The 27984-nt window shown below is 39.6% G+C and overlaps 1 protein-coding gene across 2 annotated transcripts; it reads right to left on the bottom strand.

Annotated features, from left to right (window-relative positions):
• On the bottom strand, positions 1-26988 carry IL7R (interleukin 7 receptor). Of its 2 annotated transcripts, XM_007192216.3 has the most exons (8): positions 26876-26988; positions 22313-22451; positions 11594-11751; positions 6368-6525; positions 3754-3922; positions 2192-2285; positions 1175-1250; positions 1-743 (listed from the first exon to the last, which is right to left on the bottom strand). In XM_007192216.3, the coding sequence occupies exons 1-8, from the start codon at positions 26955-26957 to the stop codon at positions 240-242; spliced, it is 1380 nt and encodes a 459-aa protein (XP_007192278.2). In that variant the 5' UTR covers positions 26958-26988; the 3' UTR covers positions 1-239. The 2 variants fall into 2 exon arrangements, with proteins under 2 accessions (XP_007192278.2, XP_057397141.1); XM_057541158.1 differs by lacking the exons at positions 1-743; positions 2192-2285 and having other exon boundaries at positions 1171-1250.
• Between the last annotated feature and the right edge of the window lie 996 nt (positions 26989-27984).

Below are 27984 nucleotides of genomic sequence, written 5' to 3'. Positions count from 1 at the left end.
CTCTTTTCTGCTTTTTTTCCTTTCTGAAATAAATGAATCATTGCATTGCCTGAAGCAGAATGCCCCTGTCTCCTGTCTCTTGCCACTGAAGCAGGGAGGTGTGGTCGAAGCGCTGTTTCAGAATCCTGTGGACCATGTCGAGGGGCTGCTTTCATTTTGTCTTCTTTGTGCTGTGAGGGAGAGTGGGACTCAGTTATCTTTGTTCATCATGATGGTTCTGGTCATCGGTTTCTTACAATTCACTGGTTTTGGTAGAAGCTGGACATGGTGACATAGGCTTCTTCTTGACTTGATCCCAAGGAAGTGAGGATGGACTGCCCCTGGGCAGCAGGGTTCAATGTCAGAGTTCCGGGTTGGAACGGAAACAGAGGGGGCAGGGTGCTGTTTGTAGTTCCAGGGCCAAGCAGCAGGTCTTGGTACAGGAGAGGCCCGTTCTTTCCACCTTCCTTGCAGTCTGGGGACCTGGAGAAGGGGATCCCAGGGGCGTCACACACACTGATGTTCCCAGCCAGGCATCTGAATGACGACTCTCCTCTGAAAGTTTTTGGGCTGATGCCTGCATGCTCGGAGGGCCGGTTGGGGCCCTGCATACCCTCTCCGAGCCTCTGCTTCTCAGACTCCTCTAGCTGTGGAGGAAGAGGATCTTGCAGAAAGCCTTCTGCTTCGTCTCTAGCTTGAATGCCATCCACGTTATGAATCTGGCAGTCCAGGAAACTTTCAGGATTGAAACTCACATTCAAATTCTGCACCAAAAAAAAAAAAAAAAAAAAAAGAGAGAGAAGCATTAAGACTGCACCAGAGAGACACATCAGCAAATGTTCTGTTCAGGAAAAGAGCTCAAGAACTTTCCAACAGGGGTTTACCAGGGTATGTCAGAGAATTACCCACATGTTGTAGCTGACTCTTTGCCTCTGGAGGTGCTGTGATACTTCAGGGTCTGAAGTGACCACTTGCCATGCCCTCCATCCCTGGGGAAGTCTGGGAAATTCTGAGACTTGTATGTCATTTTAGTTTCCCACCTCCAGGAACCTGCAGCTGGCATCTTATGAGGGACCCTAGTTATGTGATACACAAAAGACTGACACTTGAGGTTCAGCCGTTCCTCATCCTGCAATATCATTCTTGGCTGCTGGGATGTCTCTGACATAGTGATAGAAGCACCAGAAGCACTCACTTTTTTTGGTTTCTTGCACAGTTGTTCCAGAGTCTTCTTATGATCAGGGATACTGGGCCATATGATAGGCTTAATTCTGAAATAAAAGGACATTGAAGATGAAATGAATGGTGGAGGGGGTAGGCACAATAGACCTTCCCACTTACTCTGAGCCAGCAGTCAGAAGAGCAGATTTCTAGCCTTGGCTCTGCCACAACTAGGTGGATGATCTTGGACAAGTGACTTGCTTTCTCTGGGCCTCAGAGTCCCACCAGCCCGTGGAGGGGTTGGACCAGAGACCATTGTCAGCGATCTACTCTGTGAACCAGACAACAGTGATATACCCCTGGGAAAGAGCCCTGAAGAAAAGGAACAATAGGCCTTGGCAGTGATGTAGCTATGAAACTAAAATCTGATCTGTTCATCTCCTCCCCAAAATAAGCTTTGCCATCTTTCTTTTCTCTTCATTGGCAGCAACTCCTCTGCTCTGATTTTGGTGGAAGAGAGACATATTTTCAAAGTTACACAGGGAAATTGCTTTAGGGTGGTACTTTAGAAACTGGAGTATCTTGGGGCGGGGGGCATGTATGTGACCCTGGGCTGAGGGCATCTTCCTAGAACATTAATAACTCGACTGATGTGTGTCTAAATGATGAAACAAGCGTGGCCCTATCATGGGGTAGAATGCAAAAGTCTCGTGAATTTGTGTGCTGAAAGCTAAGACTTCAAAAACATTCTGCATTTCCCATGGGTCCCTCCAGCTGCCCAGGCGTTCTGGAGGGATGGCTCTCACCCACTGAGGACACTTGGGAGGAAAGGTTTGCGGGGAGGATTTGCCCTATGTTCAGTTTATATATTTTTACCTCTTGTGAAAGTAACTATGGAAATTCACCAGCGCCTGAGAATGAGGAGGGTTATAGGGCACTGCAATTCCTGAAATGTCTTATTCCCCTTTGTAGTTTTCTCATCAATAAACAGGACTAGAGCTCTGTCTGGAATCCCACATAACCACTCTCTTGATTAGTTAAAGAAATTCACCTTTTTTCCCACAACACACAGGCCAGAACGACCATCAGAGCCACAGAGAAGAAACTCAGAATGCTGATAATTAGTAAAACAGGATCCATCTCCCCTGGAAGGCAAGGATAGATCTTGGTTAGCAATCATGAAGCATGCTGTGGGGGAGACTTTCAGGATGCTTTGAGTTTATTTAGTAACTTGGGCCCATTTATTATTTCTTGAAAGTTGCTTTTCAGTAAACAGGATGATGTATTAGCTTTTATGGGGGAATTTGGGCTTCAGTAAGTGACACCGTTGCTGAAACAGCCTCTGTTCACCGGTGCTGAATAGAAACGTGGAGACAGAGTTTTGGGTGAACTAGAAAAGAGTAGCTTTTATTGCTTTGCCAAGCAATAAAAGCTTGGTGGGCTAATGCCCTCAAGACTACGTGACCCACCCTGGTGGGGGTAGTGAGGAGTCTTATAGTGTTCAAGGAGCAGGGCGTGGTCAGCTGGTAGACATTCTTCTGATTGGTTGGTGGTGAGGAAATAGGGAGTCAGCACCATCAACCTTCTGGTTCAAACCAGTCTAGGGTCTACGTTCCTGTGGTCAGCAGTTTTCATCTGGTAGGGGTGTGCTTCCTGTTAAAAACAACTTGGAATGTGTGTCAGGCCTTTATCTGTATCTCTCAGGGAACCGTGAGTTTGGTGGCAGATGTGGCGGATTTATAATCTATAAATTGTTACCAGCTCCCCAGCCCAATAGCTATTCTTTGTTTCTACACCTTTACATTCCTCAATCATTAACTCTTGAGTCAGCCTTTCACTTCAAAAGACAAGGACACAGGAGCTTGTACACGGTTTCAGCACCGACTTAGGTGACCAAGCCCAGAACATCTGTCACTTGGAATTTAAAAGTGACCTAACAGTAAAGACAGCAGCACTCCCTGGCTAACTTCCACCACCAAGAGAGAGAAGCGGAGCAGGGGCATGCTGAGAGATGCTCTTCCCTGCAGCCTCAGCAATTCCCAGGGGAAGGACGGGGGGCTGGTGCAGCGGAGCTGCTCCACGCAGCCCCCAAAGGGAAGGTATATGTGGGGTGCTCTGGGTCCCCAGTGGTCTGCCTGAGCTGTGCCCTTTGGTTCTTCTGGCTGTTCCCAGTTCCTAGACCCCCAGGATATCTTCATTATTCTAGAAAAGGAGGCATGGGAAAGCCACACCAGCTTACCCATCTGCCACCCTCTATGGTATTCCCTAGAGGGACTTGGAGGGACCGGCCATTGGGATCCCAGTCTGAATTGGTAAACTAGAGGTAGTGGGTGGGAATTTTATTCAGAACTAGTGGCTCCCAGGAGTGCCCAGGACAGTAGAGTCCAGACAGCCTACATCAGCTGATCAGCGACTAAAAGTCCTACTCCCACCCCTTCTTCGTTCTTCACAAAAGGGGCAAAGATGGCAGGTCATTTTTCAAAGAAAGTGTAAGAATGCCCTCTGGGGAGTCCTAACTTGTGGGTTCGTTTCATCTCTCTGGCTCTCACTGTCGCTCACAGGCTTTGACATGCAAAGCACTACGGGGGGGAACAGACTCTAGTCACTTCTTACCTGGGTCATTGGTCTCTGGAGTTCTGAAGTGGAAACTTGGACTCCATTCACTCCAGAAGCCTTCAAAATAGTTGGTGTTAGGGATGGACCGAACTTTAATCTCATACATTGCATTGGGTTGTAGCTTTCTCTGTAGGAGCATCAACTTTGTACTGGATAAATTCATGTGCTGAAGAGCAAAAAAAGGCCACTACATTTTTAAGGTGGAAAAAGAGGCGGTGCTCACATCTCCCAAATCATTTCAAGTTGAGTGTCTTTAGTCATGTGGACATTCTTTCGAGGTTCTCTCATATTTGTTAGAAAAAGGAGCTCTGATGTGGAGGGGTTGGCACCAGAATTGGGGCAGAGTGTGTGAGCTCACAAACAATGCTGCAAGTGGTCAAGGAGGGCAGTGATAAAATGTGTCGTTATCTTTATTCAGGTGAGTTGGGCTCTCCCAGTAAAGGAGGGTATAAATCACTCCCAGGCTCCGGCCTTCCTTTCCACACTCTAATCTCTTCTTTTTCTTTCCCTCCCATTTCACATCCCACGGAGAGATGAAAGGGAATGGTAAGGTTAGTGAGCAAGAATCATTTTCCTCTGGAAAGATATAATTCTACATCGTGAATAGCAATATAGAGACACAGTCTCTCCAATAACGTGTGTCATCCTTAAGAGGAAAAAGTACTCTATCAATTTGATGGGTAAAAAGTAATACCTATGGTTATTTACATTTAGATTTATTTGATTATTAGTTTTTTATACTTATTGAAATTATATATTTCCTATTTTGTGAGACATTTCCAACTTTCTTGCTAATTTTTCTATTATCATATTTGTCCTTTTCTTAACGATTCATAAGACCTCTTTATATTTTAAGAATATTAACCATCTGTCAGTTGTATGTGTGGTAATTTAAGCCTAATTTCTAATTTGCCTTACGATTTCGATTATTGTGTATGCTGACATTTACAAACCTTTATTTTTATGTAGTCACATGTTTCCATCTTTTGCTTTCTTTTACTGTTTTTATGTTTAGAATGTTCTTCCTCATCTCAAGATTATATATACATTTACCTGTAAATGTTTTAGCCTGTTTAGAGTTTCACTTTAACATAATTTCCTTAAAACATCTTCTATTTTAATTTTTTTGTTACATGGAGCAAGTTAAGCATTAAACTTAATTTTCCCCAGTAAACTGATTGTCTTGGTACCATTTATTCAAAATCCTTCCTTTCTCTGCTTTTCCACTGATGCAATTTTCGGATAAAGACTGGAAGAGGGGGCTTCCCTGGTGGCACAGTGGTTGAGAGTCTGCCTGCCAGTGCAGGGGACACGGGTTCGAGCCCTGGTCTGGGAGGATCCCACATGCCGCGGAGCAACTGGGCCCGTGAGCCACAATTGCTGAGCCTGCGCGTCTGGAGCCTGTGCTCCGCAACAAGAGAGGCCGCGATAGTGAGAGGCCCGCGCATCGTGATGAAGAGTGGCCCCCACTTGCCGCAACTGGAGAAAGCCCTCGCGCAGAAACGAAGACCCAACACAGCCATAAATAAATTAATTAATTAAAAAAAAAAAAAAAGATCTTCTTAAAAAAAAAAAAAAAGACTGGAAGATGTCAAGATCAAAGAAGCCTACTAGTGTGTGTGTGTGTGTGTGTGTGTGTGTGTGTGTGTGCGCGCGTGTGTGTGCCTGTCTGTCAGTGGGAATAGAAGGAGGGAGAAGGAGGTTTGGCGTGGGCATTATACTTATGTAAGTAGTGTAAGGCAGCAAATTGCAAACACACAAGACTGATCATGGACTGAGAAAAGAGAACAGTATGGATAAGTAGAATCTCATTTCCCCTTGAGAAAGCAACTGTTATCCATTTTCTGTTCGTGCGGTACAAAAAGGACAGAAGTTAATCCAGTGACTTCAGAGGAACCTGAAACCCTGGGACATCCTAATTTTCTCCTGCCTTCTCCCCAAAACAGATTGTGAGGAGTGCCAGACCATTCCAACTGCAGCGACTCATGGAGTTTAACCACCCAGATTATGAAGGGTAAAAGTTAAGCTGTTACTTCAAGGATTTCAGAACTCAGGCTTAAAAAAAATGAATTATTTTTTTCTCCTACTCTCCTCTCCTACTTACTTCAGGCTGTTCCCACAACTCCAATAAACCAGACTGTGGTTACAGCTTGGTGATTTTTTTTTTTTGCCTGATTTGCCTGTGAGAGTTGCGCTAAATGTGATTCTTTTTCAGGCCCCCAGATAAAGAGGATGGATTTGATCTCAATCTATAATGGTTAGTCCAACTATTTCATTTAGAAACTTTATAAAGACAAAAAATAGGGTAAGAAAAAAATGAGAGCTAGGACAAGAAAGGAGACAGAGAAGATCCAGGTTTTGCGAGGCCTAAACATTTTACACTTTGGAGAACTTCTTTTAGTAAAAGGCACATTTTGAACACAAAATTGCTAGGGACCCGCTCCAGGTAAATGTACCTCTGAGACTATAAAGTAAGTAACATTAAGAAGTTTCTATTTTACAGTTTTATATATTTATATATTTTAATCTATATATATAACTTATTTATTAAGATATTTTTATATACATCTTCATAAATTTTATAATGTATAAATGTAGTTGACCTACATACCATCCAATCATTTTCATTTTTTTCCTGACGGTAGGCTACCTCATGCATTAATTCTTTCACATACTTCTTTTGTAAGTGCGACGTATTAAATGTCACCACAAAGTCATTTGCTCCCTTGCGATAGACGACTCTTATGTCAAAAGGAGCCTCAGGTTTAACTGAAAAGGAAAAAGAAATGAGGTCATTCTATAGGGTAGTCAAGGAAATAATTATAATTTTTAAAGTTCATCTACTCTGAAAATCACATTCCTTTTCCAGGTCAGTAAAAACCATTTCTTCTTCTTCCCGGTTCAAAGCCTGACTACATTTCCCAGGCTCCCTTGCAGTTGGGTATGTTCTTGTGAAGGACGTGGGCGGAAGTGATGTGCACCACCTCCCATCCTGGCCCAGAAACCCCACATGTGTGACTCCATGCTCAGTCCCCTTCTGCCACTTGGAGTCATATGTTGAAGAGAGTGGAGCCCCAGGATGGAGGAGCCCTGAACGTTACTTGAAGGAACACCACCCACAGGTTAGAAACACCCATTTTGGCTCTTACATGAGCAAGAAATAAACTTATGGTGTTGGAGATATATGTTTTAGGGCTTATTGGTTACAGGAGCTAGTGCTAATTTTACGCAAAAACACATTCTCTTCCCCTTTTGAGTACTAGAGGACTTGTTACTAACTAGCCCAAAAGCAGGAGAATTTGAACTTTGAGTCTTCATTATTCTGATAAAACTGGGGGCCTTACACCTCATCTCAGTTACATGGAAACTGGGGATCTGCATCCTGGCCCTGGCTCGTAACTTCTGGTGTGACTGCAGGTTGCCTGCTCCTTCAGTCTTGTTTGCATTAGCTCTAAACTCCTCTCTGGCTTCTTCCTCCTGTCTACCTGCCTAGGATCAGAGGCACCATATATGAAATACTCTGGGAGGGAGACAAGTATTATTTCAGGCAGAACAAACCCGGAGAAAGGTACTGAAATCTTAGGAGCACATGTGTGTCAGGCCACCTCCCACCCTTGACTTGGGGCTTCCCTGTCTTGGGCTCTTTGCTGTTCTTTCACTAAAGCCTGGGAACTTAGTTGTCTAGGGATGGGGCAGCCACTTGTTTGCATGGCTGATCTCAGACAGAGATTGGGAGATGCATAGGTTAAAATCTAACCTAAACCTATTGTTAATGAGGGAGTGTGTGTTCATCACAACTTCACGCAGTAGACTGAGCTGGATTCCAGGCTATATGATCTGGGCTTTAAGACTGACTTGCTGACCCAGTAAAATGAGCTCATGTGGTGGAGTTTGGCCCCCTTGTCATAATCACTTGCTTGTAGTGGTGGTTTCCTAAGTGTCTCCTGCCTTGATTTCCCCAGAGGTGCTGAAAAAGAGGAAGTGGTTCTTTCTTTACCCTTGGATGTCTTCTGCAAGGGGAAGGTTACCCTTTTTTACCCTTAGATGCACTATAAACAGGGAAGATACCCCAAAGGGAAGCAGGAGGAAAGGTAGTGGGTGTAGAGAAACAGACCAACAGAGAAAACTGTCAGTCCTTTGACACCAGCCAAGCCAGTTTCTACCTGCCATTCAAGGAAATGATTAAGATTCACATTCTCAACAAAACCTTTGACACTGAATCCCTTGCTGCATCCCCATCTCCCAAGGCCTCTCAATAATGGAAGAATTAAGGGAAGAACAGACTAATGTTGATTATATACTTACTAAGTGCCAAGTGCTTAACTTACGCCATTTTGCATCAACACTCACTCATTGCCAGTATACTGATGAGGAAACTGAGTCTGAGAGGTTAATTAGCTAAGTTCAGCCCCCATAGGATGAGTTAATAAGATGTAAATCCAATTCTGTCTGATCCTGAGTCTCACTCTCCTTCATTTATTTATTTTTAAAAAAATTTATTTATTTATACAGTAGGTCCTTGTTGGTTATCTATTTTAAATATAGCAGTGTGTACATGTCAATCCCAAACTCCCAATCTATCCCTCTCCCATCCCCTTCCCCTCTGATAGCCATAAGTTCATTCTCTAAGTTTATTCTGTGAATCTGTTTCTGGTTTGTAAATAAGTTCATTTGTATGGAGAACAGTATGGAGGTTCCTTAGAAAACTAAAAACAGAGCTACCATATGATCCAGCAATCCCACTCCTGGGCATATATCTGGAGAAAAACATGCTTCAAAAGGATACATGCACCTCAATGTTCATTGTAACACTGTTTACAGTAGCCAAGACGTGGAAGTAACCTAACTGTCCGTTGACAGAGGAGTGGATAAAGAAGATGTGCTATATATATATACAATGGAATATTACTCAGCTATTAAGAAGAGTGAAATAATGCCATTTGCAGCAACATGGATGGACTTGGAGATGATCATACTAAGTGAAGTAAGCCAGACAGAGAAAGACAAATATCATATGATATCACTTATATGCAGAATCTAAAAAAAAAAAATGATACAAATGAACTCTCTCTCCTTCATTGAGCTTTTGTTTCTGTGCTCAGCTCTCTCCCACTGGCTTGTTCAGGCTCTCCCCACACAGGTCTGCTTCTAAACCCAATGGTACATTTGAGCAAATGAGAAAAAGGTGCTCATTCCTCAAGCAACATCTTAAAAAAGTTAATTTATTCTTGGCACAACTTGAACTATTATATGAATTTACCCTGACAAGAAAAGGGGGGAGACAGAAGCTGCCCCCCCAGCCTTCCTGGGGACCCGCACCTAAAGAAGGAGTTGTGAGTGAGGGGAGGGGTGGCTGCAGGGGAGTTCTGGCTCTGGGGTTTAATCAGCAGCATCCAATTTCAATTTAGTTAAATGGCAGTTCTATTAAAGAACTGTCGCATCAGGAACCAGAAGACGTTGCTACTGGGAGACATGTCTCCACCACCGCTCATCCTGCTTGCCCGGGCGTGGTTTCCAAAGCCCCGAGGTGCTCACAGCACCGCTTCGTAGACCTGTGCTACCAGCAGAGTGCACGCCCTGTCTCTGCTCTGGTCCCTCAGAGGAGGCGGCCGCTCAGGTTTTCCATCTGCTGGGTGGTACAGAATGTGGCCTTCAAAGAGCACTGGACGTATGAGATCCGGGGAGTCTGATGGGGCAGACTGCCACCAAGAGCCTGTGGGTGTGCCCGAGGGTTCCCATGCTCACGCACTAAGATGCATGTGGGCCTCTGTGCTGGGGTGGGTTTTTGTAAGAAGGGGCTCCCCCTTGGGGCTTCAGGACTCTGTCACAGGACTGAGTCTCTGCCCTCTCTGCCTGCTCTCCGAGAGTGAATACATATTTGCAATGTAAATGATGAACTTCTAGATATAGTGCCCTGTGCACAAACTGAACATCCATCCATAGCAGCCTGGTCTCCAAATGACCAAAACTCAGCTTGCTTGTGTTCCGATACTCAGAGATACCCTGTCATGCCACCCCCCCTAAGCACTCACACTGGTTGTGCCTAATGTCTCTTTTCTACTCTCCCTCTGCTTTTTCTACAAGATGACTGTTCAAACATGGAACTTCTGCTTTTGCCCTTTACTATATTAGTGGTACAAAACTGAGACTAGATTCCAAGTTTCTCTTTGTCATCTCTAATGAGTATTGCTCTCTTACCTTTAATTTTCTTTTAGGAGGGTGAAGGGAGGGGGTTGAGAAGAGGGAGAGACAGAACCATAGTATTTAAAACCAGAAAGAGAATGCACCTCTTCCATCACTTTGAACAGTTTTCTCCCTACGTATATTGTTTCACTTGTAAATCTCCATAGGTAGAATGAATACAAGAAGTTAGGATTCCATTGCACTGGTATATCATAACTGGCTTAGACATTCCCCTCTACCAGGGTATCTCTGAGGTTTTGAAAAAGAACCTTATTTACCTCAGTGTGATAAATCTGTAAGTAATGGGAAAACATTTTGTGTCTATATTCCCAATCTTTCTGATAATTTTATTTGCTTGGTAACCAAATGGTGAATTGGTAATTAATACTGACTTACAACCAGATAATTGAACGGATTTACTGAAATCCGTAATTCATATTATTATGTATATGGATATTATATAGAACAAAGGGAAACATATAGATAAATTTAGCAATTCAAATTGTACTTTTTTTGGATTATAATAATTATCACTTTTTCTGGCCAAGTGTAATATGTATATTCTACATACATATTACACTTAATATGTATATTCTAGGCCGAATCAGATATGACTATGCATCATTCCTCAATAGTAAGTCTCCTAGGAGGGTGTGATGGTAATTTCATGTGTCGACTTGGCTAGGCTATGGTCCCCAGTTGTTTGGCTAAGCACTAATCTAAAGGTACTTTTTTTTTTAAAAAGACATGACTAACATTTAAATCAGGAGACTTTGAGTAAAATAATTACTCTCTGAAATGTGGTAGGCCTCATTCAATCAGATGAAGGCCTTAAAAGCAAACACTGAGATTCCCTGAAGAAGAAGCAATTCTGTCTTAAGAATGCAACATAGAAACGCTGCTTGAGTTTCCAGACTGCCTGGTCTGCCCTCTGGAATTTGGACTCAAAACCACTATATCCACTCTTACCTGAATTTCTAGCTTTCTAGCCCGCTCTACAGATTTCAGAGTTGCCAGCCCCTACAATCATGACAGTCAATTCCTTAAAATGAATCTCTTTTTCTCTATCTATCTATCTATCATCTATCTATCTATCTATCTATCTATCTATCTATCTATCATCTATCTATCTATCTATCTATCTATCTATTTATCATCTATGTATCTATGTATATCCATCTATCCTATTGGTTCTGGTTCCTCTGGAGAACTCTAATACAGAAGGCATATTTACTTTTAAAAATAACTTGATAATTTTGCTAAATACACTCACAGGTAGGTATGTGGGGAGAAGATTACAAGGAATTCAGGAAAAGGTAAGGTGAGGAAGGAAAAGATGTGTGTGGGTGAAGTATAGGAGGCCCAGCTCCAGTTAGACACTTCACACAGATGAACTCTTCCTGCAATCTGTGTCAATCACCCTTTTTCATAGCTCAGTTTGGAGACCCTCAGAGTTCTCTCACAGTAAGAATAAATAGCATAAGCTTCAAACTTTCATTTCTCTTAAGAAATTATATGCATTAGAGAATTTGATATTTTCTACTGTAAATAGTTTTCATGATTTGTCTACTTTAACGTACAGAAAGTTCAGACACAGATATCTGTCTTCCGATATCTGAAAAATGGCAACATACCTCTATATACAACTTCTTACCTATTTTGACTATGTTCATTTTTTTGCAAGTCACGCTTTTTCTTCCAAGCTTCACACATATTTTACTGTCTCCAATCAGTAAGAATTTCTTAGTCTTGATGAGATACATCCCTTGCAGTTTATTAAAACTCAGGCACTCTACCTCCAAAAGGGCCCCACTGTAGAAACAAAAAAGGAATTTATCTTAATTCAAGTAGGAGTTTCTGTTTAGAAGGAATAGCAGCACATCCACTTTTCATTTGTGTGGCTTTAAATTTGTCCATAGGGTAGATGCATATTTGAGAGAGAGAGAATTAAAATAAAGTAGCTTTTTGCTGCCATTATAATCAGCATTGATTTACTCAGGCATTAGATGCAATTGAACCTGAAATAGTCAAAGCATGTTCATGAAAATAATGGAAAATTCTTATCTTGTAATAATTGATTATTAGAAGATAAGTACTTTCTTTAGGTGGGAAGGTAATTTCTTTTTTTGATGTCCTGCAGGAATAAATTGAAAAAATAAAGCCTGTAAAGAAATATTGATCAAAAAAGGGTTAAAGGAAATAATAAAATAGTCTAAAGGATTATATACATAAAACCACATACACTTAATGGGTAATTTGGGAATTTTCATAGGTAATTTTGGCTGAGTTCCACTTTTAACTAATCAACAGGCTTTAAAATCAACCCTTCTTCCCATGTTCCTTAGATTAAATGTTCTAGGAATCAAATTCTGTTACTTCTGTGACCTCCTATTCCCAATTAAAATCAGGCTTTCAGGAAACGGAAGAAAAGAGAATGTTGCCTACTATGCGACCACATCAAAAGCTCCAAATTGTACTCTTTTAAAAAATTCCTATTTTAAAAAGAAAGTATGTTTTAGTTCCAGTAGTGGCAGAGTAGCTTATATAGCACTAACCGTCAACATGTAACTACTAAAAACTTTGAGCAAGATATTTTTGAAAATTTTATTTTAAAGCATTGGAGAATAACCAAAAGCAGACAGACACTAGGGGAATTTAATTCTTTAGAAAAGGGTGGATTAGATCCTTGTTTCTAGGTTGCTTGTTTTGTTTTGTTTTATCTGAAGGCACTTCTGAGGTCACATTATGATGGGCATTTAGAATCTAACAGAAGGCCACAGTTTTACCATCTTGAGAAGTTAGAGGACAGAGTTTCGGTTGGCCTGAGTGGCTGGGTATTTTTAAGGGAGAAAAGTCTAGAAATGAGGAAACTTTAGACATAGAAGACACTAAGTCTGCATATAAACTCTGCTTAAATTATTACATGTCCCCTTAATTGTGCAGTTGTGGAGGAAAATCCAAGGAAACCATGGCAATAGCTAGATGGCTCTAGAAGGAACTAAGAAGATATTTTTGGTGCTGCCTCAAAAGAAGAATTTGGAGATTAATCTGGCCAAGTTAACTGAGTAACAGAGTTAAAATTAACACTTGCCAGAGGAAGTTATCAGAATCCAATCAATCAATCAATAAATAAACAAGCCACCCTATTATCGATAGTGTCCTTCCTACATTCAAAAGCTACTACAAAAGAGCAGAAATAGAAAAATGTGACAAATAGTCAAGACAAAAAGCAGTCAATGGAAACTGACCCCAAGGAGACCCAGATGTTGGAACTAGCAGAAAAGAACTTTTCAACAGCTTTTGTAAATATGTTCAAAAAAATATGGTCATAATTATTGAATGAATGCAGAATCTTAGTGGAGAAGTGGAAACTATAAAAGAGAACAAAATGAAAATACTATAACTGACAAGTACAAATTTAAAGTTTTAAAAAATGTATGGGATGGACTTAATAGCAGATAGAAGAAGGTAGAAGAAAAGGTTGGTGAAGCTGAAGATAGATCAATAGAAATTATTTAGTCTAAAACAACAGAAAGAAAGTCTTATTGACCTGTGGGACAATATCAAGGGGATAGATAAATATGCAATTAGAGTTCCAGAACAAAAAGAAAGAATTTGGCTGAAAAATATTTAAAGAAATAATGTTCTCAAATTTCCCAAATGTAGCAAAACATATCAACTTTTAGGTTTAAAAAACTCAGCCAATCCAAGCAGGTTAAATACAAAGGAAACCACACCTAGGCACATCATAGTCAAATGGCTGAAAAGTAAAGGCAAATAAGAAGTCTTGAAAGCATCCAGAGAAAAATATCACTTCTCATCATAAGTTATGTGAACTAGAAGACATTGGAATAATATATTTAAAACTCTGGAAGGGGAAAAAAATGTCCACTTTGAATCCTTACACTACAAAATATTCTTCACTAATGAAGACAAAGTAAGGATATTTCCAGCTGTATAAAAATTGAGATAATTTGTTTTAGGAAGTACTTTAGACCAAAGGGAAATAATAATAGGTGGAATTTCAGATCTACAGGAAGCAATTAGATTTACCAGAATATATAAAAAAGCCAATACATATTTTCTTCTCTTAAATTCTTTAGACAAAGATTGTTTAAAGCAAATACTGTAGCATTATTGTGGCATTAACAATATATGTAGGGACTTCCCTGGTGGAGCAGTGCTTAAGAATCCGCCTGCCAATGCAGGGGAAAAAGATTGGGCTCTAGTCTGGGAAGATCCCACATGCTGCAGAGCAACTAAGCTCGTGAGCCACAACTACTGAGCCTGTGCTCTAGGGCCCATGAGCCACAACTACAGAGCCCACATGCCACAACTACTGAAGCCCGCGTGCCTAGAGCCCATGCTCCGCAACAAGAGAGGCCACTGCAATGAGAAGCCTGCACACCGCAATGAAGAGTAACCCACACTCTCCACAACTAGAGAAAGCCCGTGCGCAGCAACGAACACCCCATGCAGCCAAAAAAGAATAAAAAACAACAAAAACCCCCAATATATGTAGATATAAAATATATGACAGTAGTACAAAGGGTAGAATGTGATAAGTACAACTATATTGTTGCAAGTTTCTTGTATTTTACATGAAATAGTACATTAACTCTAAACTCTAAGAAATGGTTGAATATTGCAACAGTTAGAGTAATCTAAAAAGAGATAGTGCCCAAAAGTGAAAATAAGGGAGAAATTGAATGTTTCAATAGTTCCCCTTTCTTTCAAAGAGGTTCAATTTATTATTAATAAGCTTTCCTGCAAAGAAAACTTTATGCCCAGATAAAGCTAGTGAATTCTATCATATATATACAAAATAGTGCCACTCCTACACAAATTCTTTCAGAAAATAGATGAGAAATGAACCTCTCCCAACTTATTTTATGAAGTTAGCTCAAATCTTGTACAGAAAGCTGGCAAAAATATTACAGAAAAGAAATTTACAAATTAATGTTCCTCAAGAAAATGTCAATACATTGATATTAACACATAATGACAAAGTGGGATGCATGCAGGAAATCAAGGTAGGTTCAACAATCAAAGATCAATCAATACAATTCACCACATGAACAGAATAAAAGGCATAAATAATCTGATCAACTCAAGTGATTAGAAAAAGCATATGACAAAATTCAACATCCATTTATGATAAAACTCTCAGCAGACACATCCTCAACCTGATAAAAGGCATTTACAAAAGGTCTATAGTTAATAACATACCTCATGGTGAACTAGTGAACAGTTTTCTCCTAAGATAAGGACAGGCAGGAATATCTATTTTTCACCACTTTTATTCAACAGTGCACTGGAGGTTCTAGCCAGTGCATAAGGCAAGAGAAACAAATAAAAATCACCAGTTTGAAAAGAAAGAAAATAAGACTTTCTTTACTTGCAGACATGTTTGTTCACATGGAAAACTATAAAGGTTCTCCAACACAATCACAGGAACTAATATAGTGAATTCACTAAGGTCGGTATACAAAAGTCAATTATATTTCTATAGACTAGTGTCCAAAAATTGGAAAATAAATTAAAAATATAACAGCTCCATTTATGATAGCAATAAAAACATAAAATGCTTAGAAATAAAATTAATAAAAGATGTTTAAGGCCTTTGCAATAGAAATAACAAAACATTCCTGAGAGGTATCAAAGGAGATCTAAATAAATAGAGAGCTACATTCATGGATTAGCAAACTTAGTGCTGAAAAATGGAAATTTCCCCCAAATTGGTGTATGTAATTTTAATCAAAATCTCAGCAGGATTTAAAATAAATCGACAAGCTGATTCCAAAATTTATGTGGAAACCCAAAGAATTCAGAATAGTCAAAACAACTTTGAAAAAAGTAGAACAAACATGAAGGACACAGAGCACTTGATTTCAAACTTACTATAAAGTTATGATAATCAAGACAGTTTAGCACTGGCACAATGATAGAAATATTAATCAATGGAAAACATAGAGTGTTCAGAAATAGACTCATACACATAAGGTTACTTGATTTTAAAACATGCACCCAATCAATTCAATGGAAATAAATATCTTCAGCAAATTGTCCTGGAACAACTGAGCAAATGTGTGGAAAATATGAACCTCAAACTCACAAAAATTAATTGGGTATGGAGTATAGATCTAAATATAAAGATTAAAACTGTAAACTGTGTAGAGGAAAACATAAGAAAACATCCTCCTAGATTTGAGTGTAGACAGACAGTCATCACACAAAAAACAGTAAACATAAAAGAGAAAAATGAAATACACTGGACTTCATCAAAACGAAAACCTCCTGCTTTTTAAAATATGTCATTAATAAAATGAAATGGCAAGCTACAGACTAGCAGAAAATAGTTGTAGTACATATATCTAACATCAGAATTGTATCCAGAACATATGAAGAATTCATATCCATCAATAACAAAAGGACAAATAATTCAATGAAAAAAGACAAAAGACTTTAACAGATACTTGGCAAAAGAAGACATACAAATGGCCAACTGTACCTGAAAAGCTGGTCAACGTTATTTGTTATTTGAGAAATGTAAATAAAATCATGAGATACACTTTCAAAGCCAAATATTGGAAATGATGTGTAGCTCTCATACATTGCTGGTAGTAGAATGGTATAACCACTTCGGGAAACTTGTTGGGTAGTTTCTTATAAAGTTAAATACACACCTACCCTGTGATACAGTAATTCACTCTGAGGTTTTTACCACAGAGAAATGAAAATACGTACCAACAAACTGATTTGTATAAGAATGTTAATAGTAACTTTAAAAAGAATAGCCTCAAACTTGAAAAAACTCAAACGTCCATCAAGAAAAGAAAGGATTAAAAATTTGTGATATATTTGAACAGTGGAATTAATATTCAGCAACTGAAAAGATGCGCTATGAGATAAGCATCAACATAGATAAATCTCAAAAACATTTTGTTGTGTGAAAGCAGTCAGACAGAAGAGAGTGAGCAGTGTGTCATTTATGAGAACTCGCAGAAACTGGCAAAACCAAAGGCTGATAGGTTTCAGAGCTGTGGTTGCTCACAGGAGATGAGGAAAGACTGCAAGGGGACAGGAGGCATCCTTCTAGGGTGAAAGAAAGGTTCTATATCTCAACTGAGGTGATGGCAACATGTCAAATATGTTTCTCAAAACTCATTTAAGGGACTTCCCTGGTGGTGCAGTTGTTGAGAATCCACCTGCCAATGCAGGGGACACGGGTTTGATCCCTGGTCTGGGAAGATCCCACATGCCGCGGAGCTACTAAGACCGTGTGCCACAACTGCTGAGCCTGTGCTCTAGAGCCCCTGAGCCATAACTACTGAAGCCCGCGCGCCACAACTACTGAAGCACTCGTGCCTAGAGCCTGTGCTCCGCAACGAGAAGCCACCGCAATGAGAAGCCCGTGCACCGCAACGAAGAGTAGCCCCCGCTCGCTGCAACTAGAGAAAGCCCGTGCACAGCAACGAAGACCCAATGCAGCCAAAAATAAATAAATAAATAAATTTATTAAAAAAAAGTTGACTAAAGAGTTGAAGTATTTACAAAAAAAAAACCAAACTCACTTAATATCTGTACATTTTACCATAGGTAAACATTACCCTCCAAATGAATGGTAATCAAAAAAGAAAGTGAAATTAAATTAATAAACCACATAAAAAATAAGGAAGTAAAGCAGAATACGTATTCTTACTGTAAAAATAAACAGTGCGGAATAAAAGTAAAATTACTCATTTCTTTCCTTCAACCCTCTATTTAATTCACATCTCCTGTGATAACCATGGTTACCAGTTTGTTTTTCCTACATGGTCTAAAATATTTACTGTTTGTGGGACATTCCTTAAAAATTTCCCCCCCCAGTATAGCTTTTTTGTTAACTGTCATCTTATTTAGGGTATGCAGTTCTGGCATTGAGTGTGTGTGTGTGTGTGTGTGTGTGTGTGTGTGGTGTTGGAGTTTCTAGAGTACGCCCCTTGTTGGGCTACATGGGTTTTCCCATTTGGAGAAGAGCAAAAATAAAAAGCAAAATTTTAAGGTAAGCTAGACGGATACCAAGGAACAAACTTTAGAAGAGTGTCAGATGGAAAGTTCTGAAGATGGCAACACTGTCATGGTTTGATGAGTAAGGATGGAAGAGGACAACTGGGTCAGGATCCCATTTCTGAACTTTAGGTAAATGTGCTATGGAGGAATTAGAAGGAAATGGCTTTTGGTTCAATCATTGAGTTTAGGATATATTTGTAAGTAAAGCATGTGTGGAATATTCAATTGCAGATCCTTAACATGTAGCAAGGTCCCGGTACTGTTGGACATTTCAGAAGAATCTAAAATGGTATTCTTAGTTCATTCCTGCTCTTCAGGGAGTGCAAGTAATGAGCAAGAAAAATAAAGGATCACCATATGGCTGTCTTGTGAGCCTGGGCAGCCTTTTATGGGCTCTGAGCTCTAGGAGCTGCCCTATGTGGAGGGGAAGCTGTGCCAGAAGACTAAGAGACAACTGTGGTCTAGAACAGACAGCCTTGCTTTGTGCCACTAACCCTGGCTTTAGGTGATTGGAGGAAACTCAGTGTCGCCCCATGAGTGGCTCAACTCAATTCAATCCATTTCATTTCAATTCACTTAATTAAATTAAAACAGCTTACTTGGTCGCTAACCGTGTATTGCTAGGATTAGGAACGTTCTGGGATTTCACTGGCCAACACAATAGCCATAACCCCACATGTGGATATTGGACCCTTGAAATATGGCTCGTCCAAATTGAGATGTGCTTTAAATATGAAATACCAGATTCTGAAGATGTAGAATGCAAAAGGATGTAAAATAGCTCATGAATATTTTTTGTTCATACAGATTATAGGTTGAAATGATAATATTTTGGCAATATTACATTAAATAAAATACTAAAATTAATTTTCACCTATTTCTTTTTTTTAAATGAGGCTACTAGGAAAGTTTAAATTACATATATCGCTCACACATTTGTGGATTGCATTGTATTTCTGTTGGATAGAGCTGTTCTAGGGTATTTTGGTGGGGAGAAGAGATCACTACAAGTACCCAAGCAGTACTATAGGCTAGCAAATTTGGCCCTGTAAGACCTTCCTAAGGGACAGCAAACCTAAACCACTCACACAAATTCCTTTGTTCTGAAAACAGGGAGAGACTGCTTGGGACCACAGCACCTGATTCTTCACCCCAACGCCACCTTCCTGAACCTCCTGCAATCGCTGGGAGTTTAGCGTGATAAATACATTTCTCTTGTTGGTGCAAACAGATATTTACATGGAAATACTAAAAACAACCATAGATTTTATTCCTCATTTGGCCCTAAAAGACAGAATCTTCTCCAAAGTATTAAACACTTTTGAAAGTTAGTATGGTTTACTGTAGAAAGGACTAAATTAAAAACACTTGACAGATATTGCTAGTTAAGTCAGGAGCATGAAGTAGATTTGGCAGGATGCAGCCTGTGATGTTTGTGGTAATTGATGAAAACAAAAAAATGACATATTTGAAGTGGTATCTGTAGGCGGTACCTGGGAGTGACTGTGGTGCCCCCAAGAATGTGGAAATAAAGGAAATATAATTACCTTCTGAGAGCTCACTATGAAAGTTATGCAGACACCTAAAAAGCAGGGTCCCAAATTTACATGCCTATGGTGTCCACGTGGGTAATAGAAATGAGAAAAGTGAGCCTAACTTCAGGACTGAGATTTAATTCCCCATTTATAGAAGCAATCAGAATTCTGTTCAGCTAATCTGGGCCTAGCATTACCAAATCTGATTTTTAAAGAGATACTTAGATTTTTAAATGATGGCTACTAAATTTAGAAAAATTAACCACTTTGAGATATGAATCAAATTAACTCTGGTCTTAAAATCAACAAACAAATTTCCTTTGTTTTGCTGTATTTACTGAACCTTCAGATCACATTTTTAATGAAAATCTGACGACACTGAGAGAATTAAGTACCATTTGCAGGCACTGACCATAAACCAGACACTAAACCTTCTACCCCAGTGCAAGGTGGTTGTTAGGATGAGAGCTTAAATGACTCCCCAGGTCACAGAGCTAGTGCCACTACTGGGATTCCAACCTCCCTGCCTGTTTCCAGCACCTCTGCTTTGTCACCCCAGGTACCTGGGAGCTGGTTAGGGTGCTGGTGAATGAAGAATTTCTAGATCCCCCAGTGAGAGTGGATTTATATTGATGCACAACCTACTGGCCCTCTCTGTTCCTCCTACCCCGCAAACACCTGAGCCCGGGGTGAACTTCTGGGTCACTATGATAGTTGCATCTGTCCATGTAAAGTTGTCAACTGGAGTGCTGGCAATCCAACTCTGTGATTTTGGCTAATCCAAGTCCATCCCTGAGAGATGGATCTGCACACTGAACAATAAGTAATGGGTTTCTGAGCCTGGGAGACTGGCGGCCAGATCAGGCAATACTTGTTAGAAAACGTCCCTGGTGAGCCCTCTGGGAAACAGCGCCTGGTTTCTATCAACAATCCCACCTGTGTAATGACTTCAGCAGAACTCACAGTTTTCAGTAATTTACAATTTCTTTCTTTATAAATTTATATTCACAGAAAAAAAGGCTCGAATAAAGCTAGTTTCATTGTGGAAAAGAAGCCCAACCAAAGCAGCAAGTACAGCACTCTATTTAAGTGGCTTTAACTTGAGCTACATCACTACTCTGAACCCAGGAGTTGCACGAATCTCTCCCTCAAGGTGTGGATACCTTTGCAAAAACGGCTTCTCTCCAGAAGCACCTTAACCTACTAAGGGCTTTATACTTATACTTTCACACGGAAAACGTGTCTTAAAACAATCGCTTTCCAATGGAAATATCTGAACCTAACTCAAAAACCCAAACGGAGGCTATGGACAGGTTAAAATATGACAGGAGAAATCAAGAGACTTGTTAAAGGAAGCGGGAGAGTTTGTTCAAGTGGCCAAGGAAGTGGTCAAATACCATTGTGAATGAAAGTGGACAGAAGGTCAGCCTCAGCCTCCCCAAGAAAAACCACTGCAGTTCACCACCCGGCTGGCTGGAGAGCCCAAAGCAGACCTCTGTGTTGGAGAGGGTTTTGCCCACAAAAATGATTGCATCTTTTGAATGAGTTGTTCGGCTGCCTTAGTGGAGTCTAGTTGCTGCACAGATTCTGAACATTGTAGGTTCCTCTTCTCCTGATATATTTTATTCCTGGAAAGCATGTTATAGAAGTGAACTGACAGAGGCAGACTGAGAACACACTATGGAATTCAAGTCCAAGGTCATATTTATCCAATGACCATAGCAGAAGGCACTGCATGAACAGATGTAGAGAATTAACATAAGACGTGGGATTCAGGGCTTGTATAGACTATATATTGTGGAGGGTTGGCTGAGTGTCTACGGAATTTAAGAAGCCCTCTTTTACTACTGGTGGATCTTGACTTACTTTCCTTACTAGGCAACTAACTAAAATTAGGTCATGTGATATGAATTTGGAAATAGCCACAAGTCAGAATTTTACGATCGAGTATTTTTTTCATGTCATTAGAGATAGTAACCCTTGGCAACAAGAGATGATTTGTGGAAGAGGGAGAAGATAAAGTTCTCTGAGTTCTTTACCAAACCTTCAAACCAGACAGAGACTTTCTCTTTCTTTTTACCTTTTCTCAGAGGTCCCATGAAACCAAGAGCCAATTTATTTCTGTGGATTTTTGGAAAACTGGTATTGAGAGTACCATCTGAAGTCAAACTGTGTCAAGGGGATGGCAGTTAAGTCTAGATTCATAGAGTTTTGACTTAATGCCTCTTTTTCATTCCTTATTACATACCCGATATGTCTTCTAATTAAATTACTAAAGTATTAAATTATTTAAGCATCACATCTCCCTATGAGGTGGTATATCTCATTTAACAGGTGAAGAAACTTAGGCATAGATAAGTTATACAACTCACTCTAGATTAAAAAGCTAGTAAGTGCTCGTGTTGGGATTAGAAACCAGGCACCTGCCCTCAAGTGCAGCTTCAAGACACTACATTGTCTCATGTTGGGCAAAGAGCTTTTGGGGGATGAGTGTCCCAGAAGAACCAGAATTTAAATTCTGCCATGAAGTCAGGAGGGATGTGGGATCTCCTACATCCATACTGTCATTTGGCTGTAGCAGCGGGACCTGAAAGATGAACTCCTGAGAGTTGCTTTGCTTGAGTCTCTTGGTGAAGGACAAGGGGTTCCAGGAAGTTTTTGGAATTTATTCAAATTTAATATTTGATAATTAGCTCCCACACTCTCGCCTTTGCAGCTGGTGCTGTACAGTACACGAAAGAGAGACAGAGGATTTCTAAGCACCCACTGAAGGCACCATTCCTCACCATATTTCAAATTCCATATTGGTGCTGTTGACGTCCGGGTCGTCAAATGCGCAGGTCAGCAAGTGCTGGGATCCATCCACTTCCAGCTGACTGTAGCACGAGAATGAGTAGTCATCCATTTCTGCATCGTCAAAGTCTCCTGGGAAAGAACAAACCTACAGCTGTTAATGAAGCAAATAAGTTCATCTTTTTGAAATCTGGAGGGACTGATAAAATGGCAGCCTTCTGTGGTGGACATAAAGGAGTGATGATTGTTTATCTAAAGAAGGAATGCTCAAAGACAAAGACAAGAAATAGGATTTCAAACAAACAAAATAACAAAACCAAAACAAAACTTAAAGAGCACAGATTTTTTTCTAATAGAAAAAAACTCATCACAATTAATAAATAGCCTCCTAAGATCTCTAAATATCTCTGCCATTGGGTTAGTGCATTGGAGGTCTAGAATGAGACACTGAACACACACTTTCTTTTATATAAATGGGAATTTCTTTTGTTTGTATACATTTCAAATGAGATACTTTATTATTTATGTGCTACGTAATCTAGACTTGGGCTTTATTACTAATCTTCATTTATTCCTTCCCAAGAATTTTTTTTTGAATGAAAGAAGGTGATAGCTAACTTGCATTCAGAAGTTCACTTTTTTAAAATGGTAGCTTTCCCTTGCCTGAATAGGCATCCTAACTAAAAGTACCATTGATTATCTCCACTGTGTGAATATTTATATAAGGCAACTTGTCTTAAGCTACTAACTGAGGCAGACATGATTAGGAAAAATTACATGACAGGACTCAGATCTGGTGGGCCTTCCCATGAATCTTATAGATACTATTTCTGTGCTTATACAACCTTCTTTTAGAGATATTGCATTTTCTAGATATTAGCAAAATTCTGGAAGTATGTGGGGAACCAGAATTTTTTTGCCACCACTTTGGAAAGTATTGTCTGTCAGAGATAGTATTTGATTTCTTAAGCTGGGTTAAGGCCCTTAAGATTATATAGATATTTTGTGTGTATATTTTACAATATTTAATAGAGAAAACTATGCTAGCAAAATACTCCAACTGGGATCTGAGAAAATCCAGAGTAACCAAAGCCATTCTCAGGCTGAGTGTGAGCTATGATTGCTTCAAAGTCCAATGATACTAGAAATTACTTTGGCCCATTGATACTAGAAAATAGATGCTTTAAATAGGATAGACAATATACTAAAAATCAAACCCCAGTTGAGTGTCCTGTAGGCCATGGGATTACAAGCAGCATTCACTTTACTTCAATAACCCATTAGTTCTATGGGAAAGTTACTAAAGCTGGTTGTGAGTGGATCAACCAGTTGAGAGAAAGGTCGGTTCAGTCAAAGTGACAAATCTCAAAAAGCCGCATCTAGATGAGAGCTGTGTGCACTGTTCTTTCTGACTATACCTAGAATCCATCCGGCTCACAATTCTGCCACCAGCAAAGACTCCTTATGTAATTTCAGAAGGGTATGGCCCTCTTATTAATGACAATTTTGAATAATGAGGGGCAGCCCACCATTTAGGGCTCGCATTTCAAAACATATTCGTTCCTAATCTTACAGAGTGAATCTAGTCCCCTAATTGCTGGCACATTTCTTGATGGAATGGTTCTGTGTGGCTTTAGCCTGCCCTTATATGGCAGTACTCATGCTCTCTTAATGTTTTCTCTTCTTTAGAACTTCCACCAATCTTGTACAACAGAACCTACATTACTATTTGGATTCAGACATTTGTGGATCATCTTTGTCTCCAAAATTCTTCAACATACAACGTAAGCCAGAGAGAGCAGAGTCTAGCAGATGCCGGGTATTAACAGAACAAAGCACTCCCGCTATCCTGAGCCAACCAATCTATCCTTAGCCAACCAATCTGGCAAAGTGAGTTTGCTGTATATCCTTATACATTTTATAAAGCAGTGGCCATTTACAATAGCCAAGACATGGAAGCAACCTAAATGTCCATTGACAGATGAATGGATAAAGAAGAGGTGGTATACATATACAATGGAATATTACTCCACCATAAAAAAGAATGAAATAATGCCATTTGCAGCAGCATGGATGGACCTAGAGGTTAAGTAAGTCAGACAGAGAAAGACAAATATCATACGATATTGTTTACATGTGGAATCTAAAAAATGACACAAATGAACTCATTTACAAAACAGAAATAAATTCACAGACATAGAAAACAAACTTATGGTTACCAAAGGGGATAGTAGGAGGCGGGGGGAGATAAATGAGGAGTTTGGGATTAACATATACACACTACTATATATAAAGTAAGTAAATAACAAGAACCTACTGTAGAGCACAGGGGACTATACTCAATATCTGATAGTAATCCACAATGGAAAATAACCTGAAAAAGAATATATATATATATATATATATATATATATATATATATATATATGTGTGTATGTATAACTGAATCACTTTGCTGTACACTTGTAACTAACACAACATTGTAAGTTAACTATACTTAAATAAAAGAGAGAAAAAAAGCAGTGGTCATACAATTAAAATGGAGCTGTTTTGACAAACAGCTCATTGGCTCCTTAGCAGGTGTTACTGAGCCAAGTTGCTTTGTATACAAGAAAAATTCTGCTCAATAACCTGCAAAATCGCATGGCATTTTACAAAGAGAATGCTATACCTGCTCTAAGCTTAGTTAAGCATCATATACACAGTGGTTAAGACCTCTGGCACCAGAGCTGAACAGATGTGGGTTAAAATCCTGGCTATTCTACTGTGTAGCTGTGGTTCTCCTTCAGGTTATTCGACCTTTCTAAGCTTCAGAGTTCTGATATTTAAATTCATGTTATCATGAGGAATCATTGAATAAAAGTATACAAAGACTTCTTAGAACACGGTAAGCACTCAATCAGGGTTAGCTACTTTATCACATGTTTTTGAGAAATAAGTAATGAAAAGGTAAAATAAGAATTCTAATTCTGAGAATATACACGAAGCATTTGGGGCTCCTTTGAAAAAGAGTTCTCTGTCAAAGGTGTTATTATGACTATGGCTTTGAAATTACATAGAGCTTTTAACAGTGAGTTAACCTATTATTTTTTAAAAGCTCATTATAAAAATTAGGTTTTTTGAACTATGTATTATAGACAAGGCAGTGTGGTTTAAAAGCTTCCTACTGAAAGGGCTTAGTTGATTAAAAGTATAAATGGTTTGGATTTTTAAAAAGTATCCCTTTCTTCTCTTGATCACTCTTGTGGTTATCAGAGAACTAACTTATCTTTCAACAAACCACAGCTGATTATTTTGAATTCCTGACACCCCAAACCAGGAAGTATTTTGATGTAATCATGTGGATGGGTGGTTACAAATCTCCTAAAAAACCCTTAAATTTAAAAAGTTAAAGTGAAAACTCAGCTTTCAATTAAAATTGTTAATTTCTTTTCAAAATAATATGACCAGCAGGGAGAAATAGAAGGGATATACTATACTCCACAGAGTAAGATTTATGTGTTACGTGCCACGCATCTATCTACAGACACAAGACAACATTTACCATGAAATAATCATTTCCCACAAAGTGATTCATTTATGGTCACACTGTGAAAAATGTCAACCCTCTGACAAGTCCCTTAAAGAAAATATTCTAGGGATTTCTATCCTTAGAAATTACGTGACTTAAGATATCCAAGTTGAGTCATTAGGCTGATGTGTTTGATATCTTCCTTAAGCAAATACTTTGTAAGTCTTAAAGTGAAAGCTTTTAATTTTCAGGAGCAATTTGGTGGTCCAAGTTTCCAGGTGGCTCCTCTGGACTACTTCACCTTTGTGTACGGTTCAGTTGTAATTACAATGGATTTACAAAGTAGGCAGCATCTGCCTCTAGATACTAAGTATTTTAAGGATCCCAAAGATAATTATTATATGATGGTAAAATTGTTGACATGGAGACAGTTAAATATATTTCAATGAGAACTCGCTCAGATCTTAACCCTATTCAGTTATTCACTAAGAATACCACACAACTCTACCAAAACTAAGGTATTTTGAAGAAATTTTCAAATATTTATTAAATGTGTACTATGTTCTAGATGCTAGAGTAGGTGCTGAGGATATAGCAAAGGTAAGGGCAGACAAAGCTGTTGTTCCTGGATATTATTTTATCTTGAAAGTGAAGCTTTCAGAACCTTCTAAAAAGCTAAACAAAACAAAATGAGCTTCATTTCTTGGCAAGGAAAAATTACCTTGGAGATTCTCCAACAAGCATAACCAGTGTGTCTCTGTGGGTGTTCTTTTTGTAAGAGCAGAGGCATTGACCAACATGTAAGATCCACATTGGGAGATCAAGTGCATCCCTTGACAATTCTAAGCCTTTACAAACCACTCACAGTGTTGTCCCCAGGCCCTCCGTCCTGGTGGTTAGAATGCACAAAACGACTGACTACACGGCAAGCCCTCAAACTCCCTTCTAACCCAGTGCCCCGCTTTGGTCTGTTAGGGATCTGAGCGACCTGAAACAGATGCTAAAGATCATCCGAAATCCTAAAGAAAAGTTAGAAATGACTCACCAGTCTCTGCATAGCCACTTTCTCCAGAAACGACTTGAAGTAAATAGAAAACCATACCCAAGGCAATACCTAGAGGTGTCATTCTGAGAGAGAAAGAGAGGAGAGAGCAGGCGCGTGAGCCTATGTGTAGGGAGGAATGAATGAGAGAGAGAGAGAGAGGGCAGCTTAAATCTACAGCTTTAGGGCTTTATACTTGTTTAACCACAGGGGGGAAGTATTGGGGGAAGTATAAACAGCCGAAAAGAAGACAAGTGCCAGAAACAGGAAGTGTGGGTAAAAGGAGTGTTGCTATAAGCAGAAGTGGAGGGAAGGAAGGGATGGAGCCTTTGAGATGCTTGTACCTCTTTGGTGTCCCTGGAAGCCCCCAAACGTACTGGGCTTGTTTCAGACTAAGGGGGTGGATTCAAATCCAGGTTCAAACTAGCTTAGGCCCGCTTTAAAAGAATCATGAGACAAAAATCTAAACTGACAAACTTATCCGTTGCATGTCTGGGGTGAGTTTTGCTTTAAAGAAAGATTCTGCACTTAATGAAGTCATTTACTGCAGGTATATTTTAAATTATCTACCTCTCATCTCAGAACATACATGCTAGAGAGTTCCACAAGCACAGTAACTATTCTGTTTTGTTCTTTGTGTATCCCTGGTGGTTACTGATGCCTCACCCGTCATAGTAGGCATTCAAGAATTATTTGTTTAATTTAGGAGTTGGCAAGCTATGGCCTAGGGGCCAAATTTGGCCTACCACTTGTTTTCGTAAGTAAAGTTCTGTTGAAACACGTCTGCTTTGGGGCTTCAAGAGCACAGTAAAGTCGCTGAGACAGAAACTGTACAGCACACAAAGTGTAAAATCTTCACCATCTAGCCCGTTACAGGAAAAGACCCCTTGTTTAAATAGTCTTCTCCATGTATGTAAAATAGGATTCTATTTGTGAAAATCTGATTGCCGCAGTGCTTTGTAGCAACGTATGGTACATGCAGACCACACTGGTACCTACCTATATGGGGCAGAAGCCTGAGACAATGACAAAGGTCACTCAGACTCTCCTTAAACTAGTTTGCCCATCAAAATTGTCCCCAACATGGCCTCATGGTTAAAGCAGTGATATTT

Source organism: Balaenoptera acutorostrata, chromosome 2 (assembly GCF_949987535.1).
Source record: "Balaenoptera acutorostrata chromosome 2, mBalAcu1.1, whole genome shotgun sequence".
Classification (NCBI taxonomy): Eukaryota; Metazoa; Chordata; class Mammalia; order Artiodactyla; family Balaenopteridae; genus Balaenoptera; species Balaenoptera acutorostrata.
Note: the sequence above shows the minus strand (reverse complement) of the source record. Positions and strands in the feature narration are given on the sequence as shown.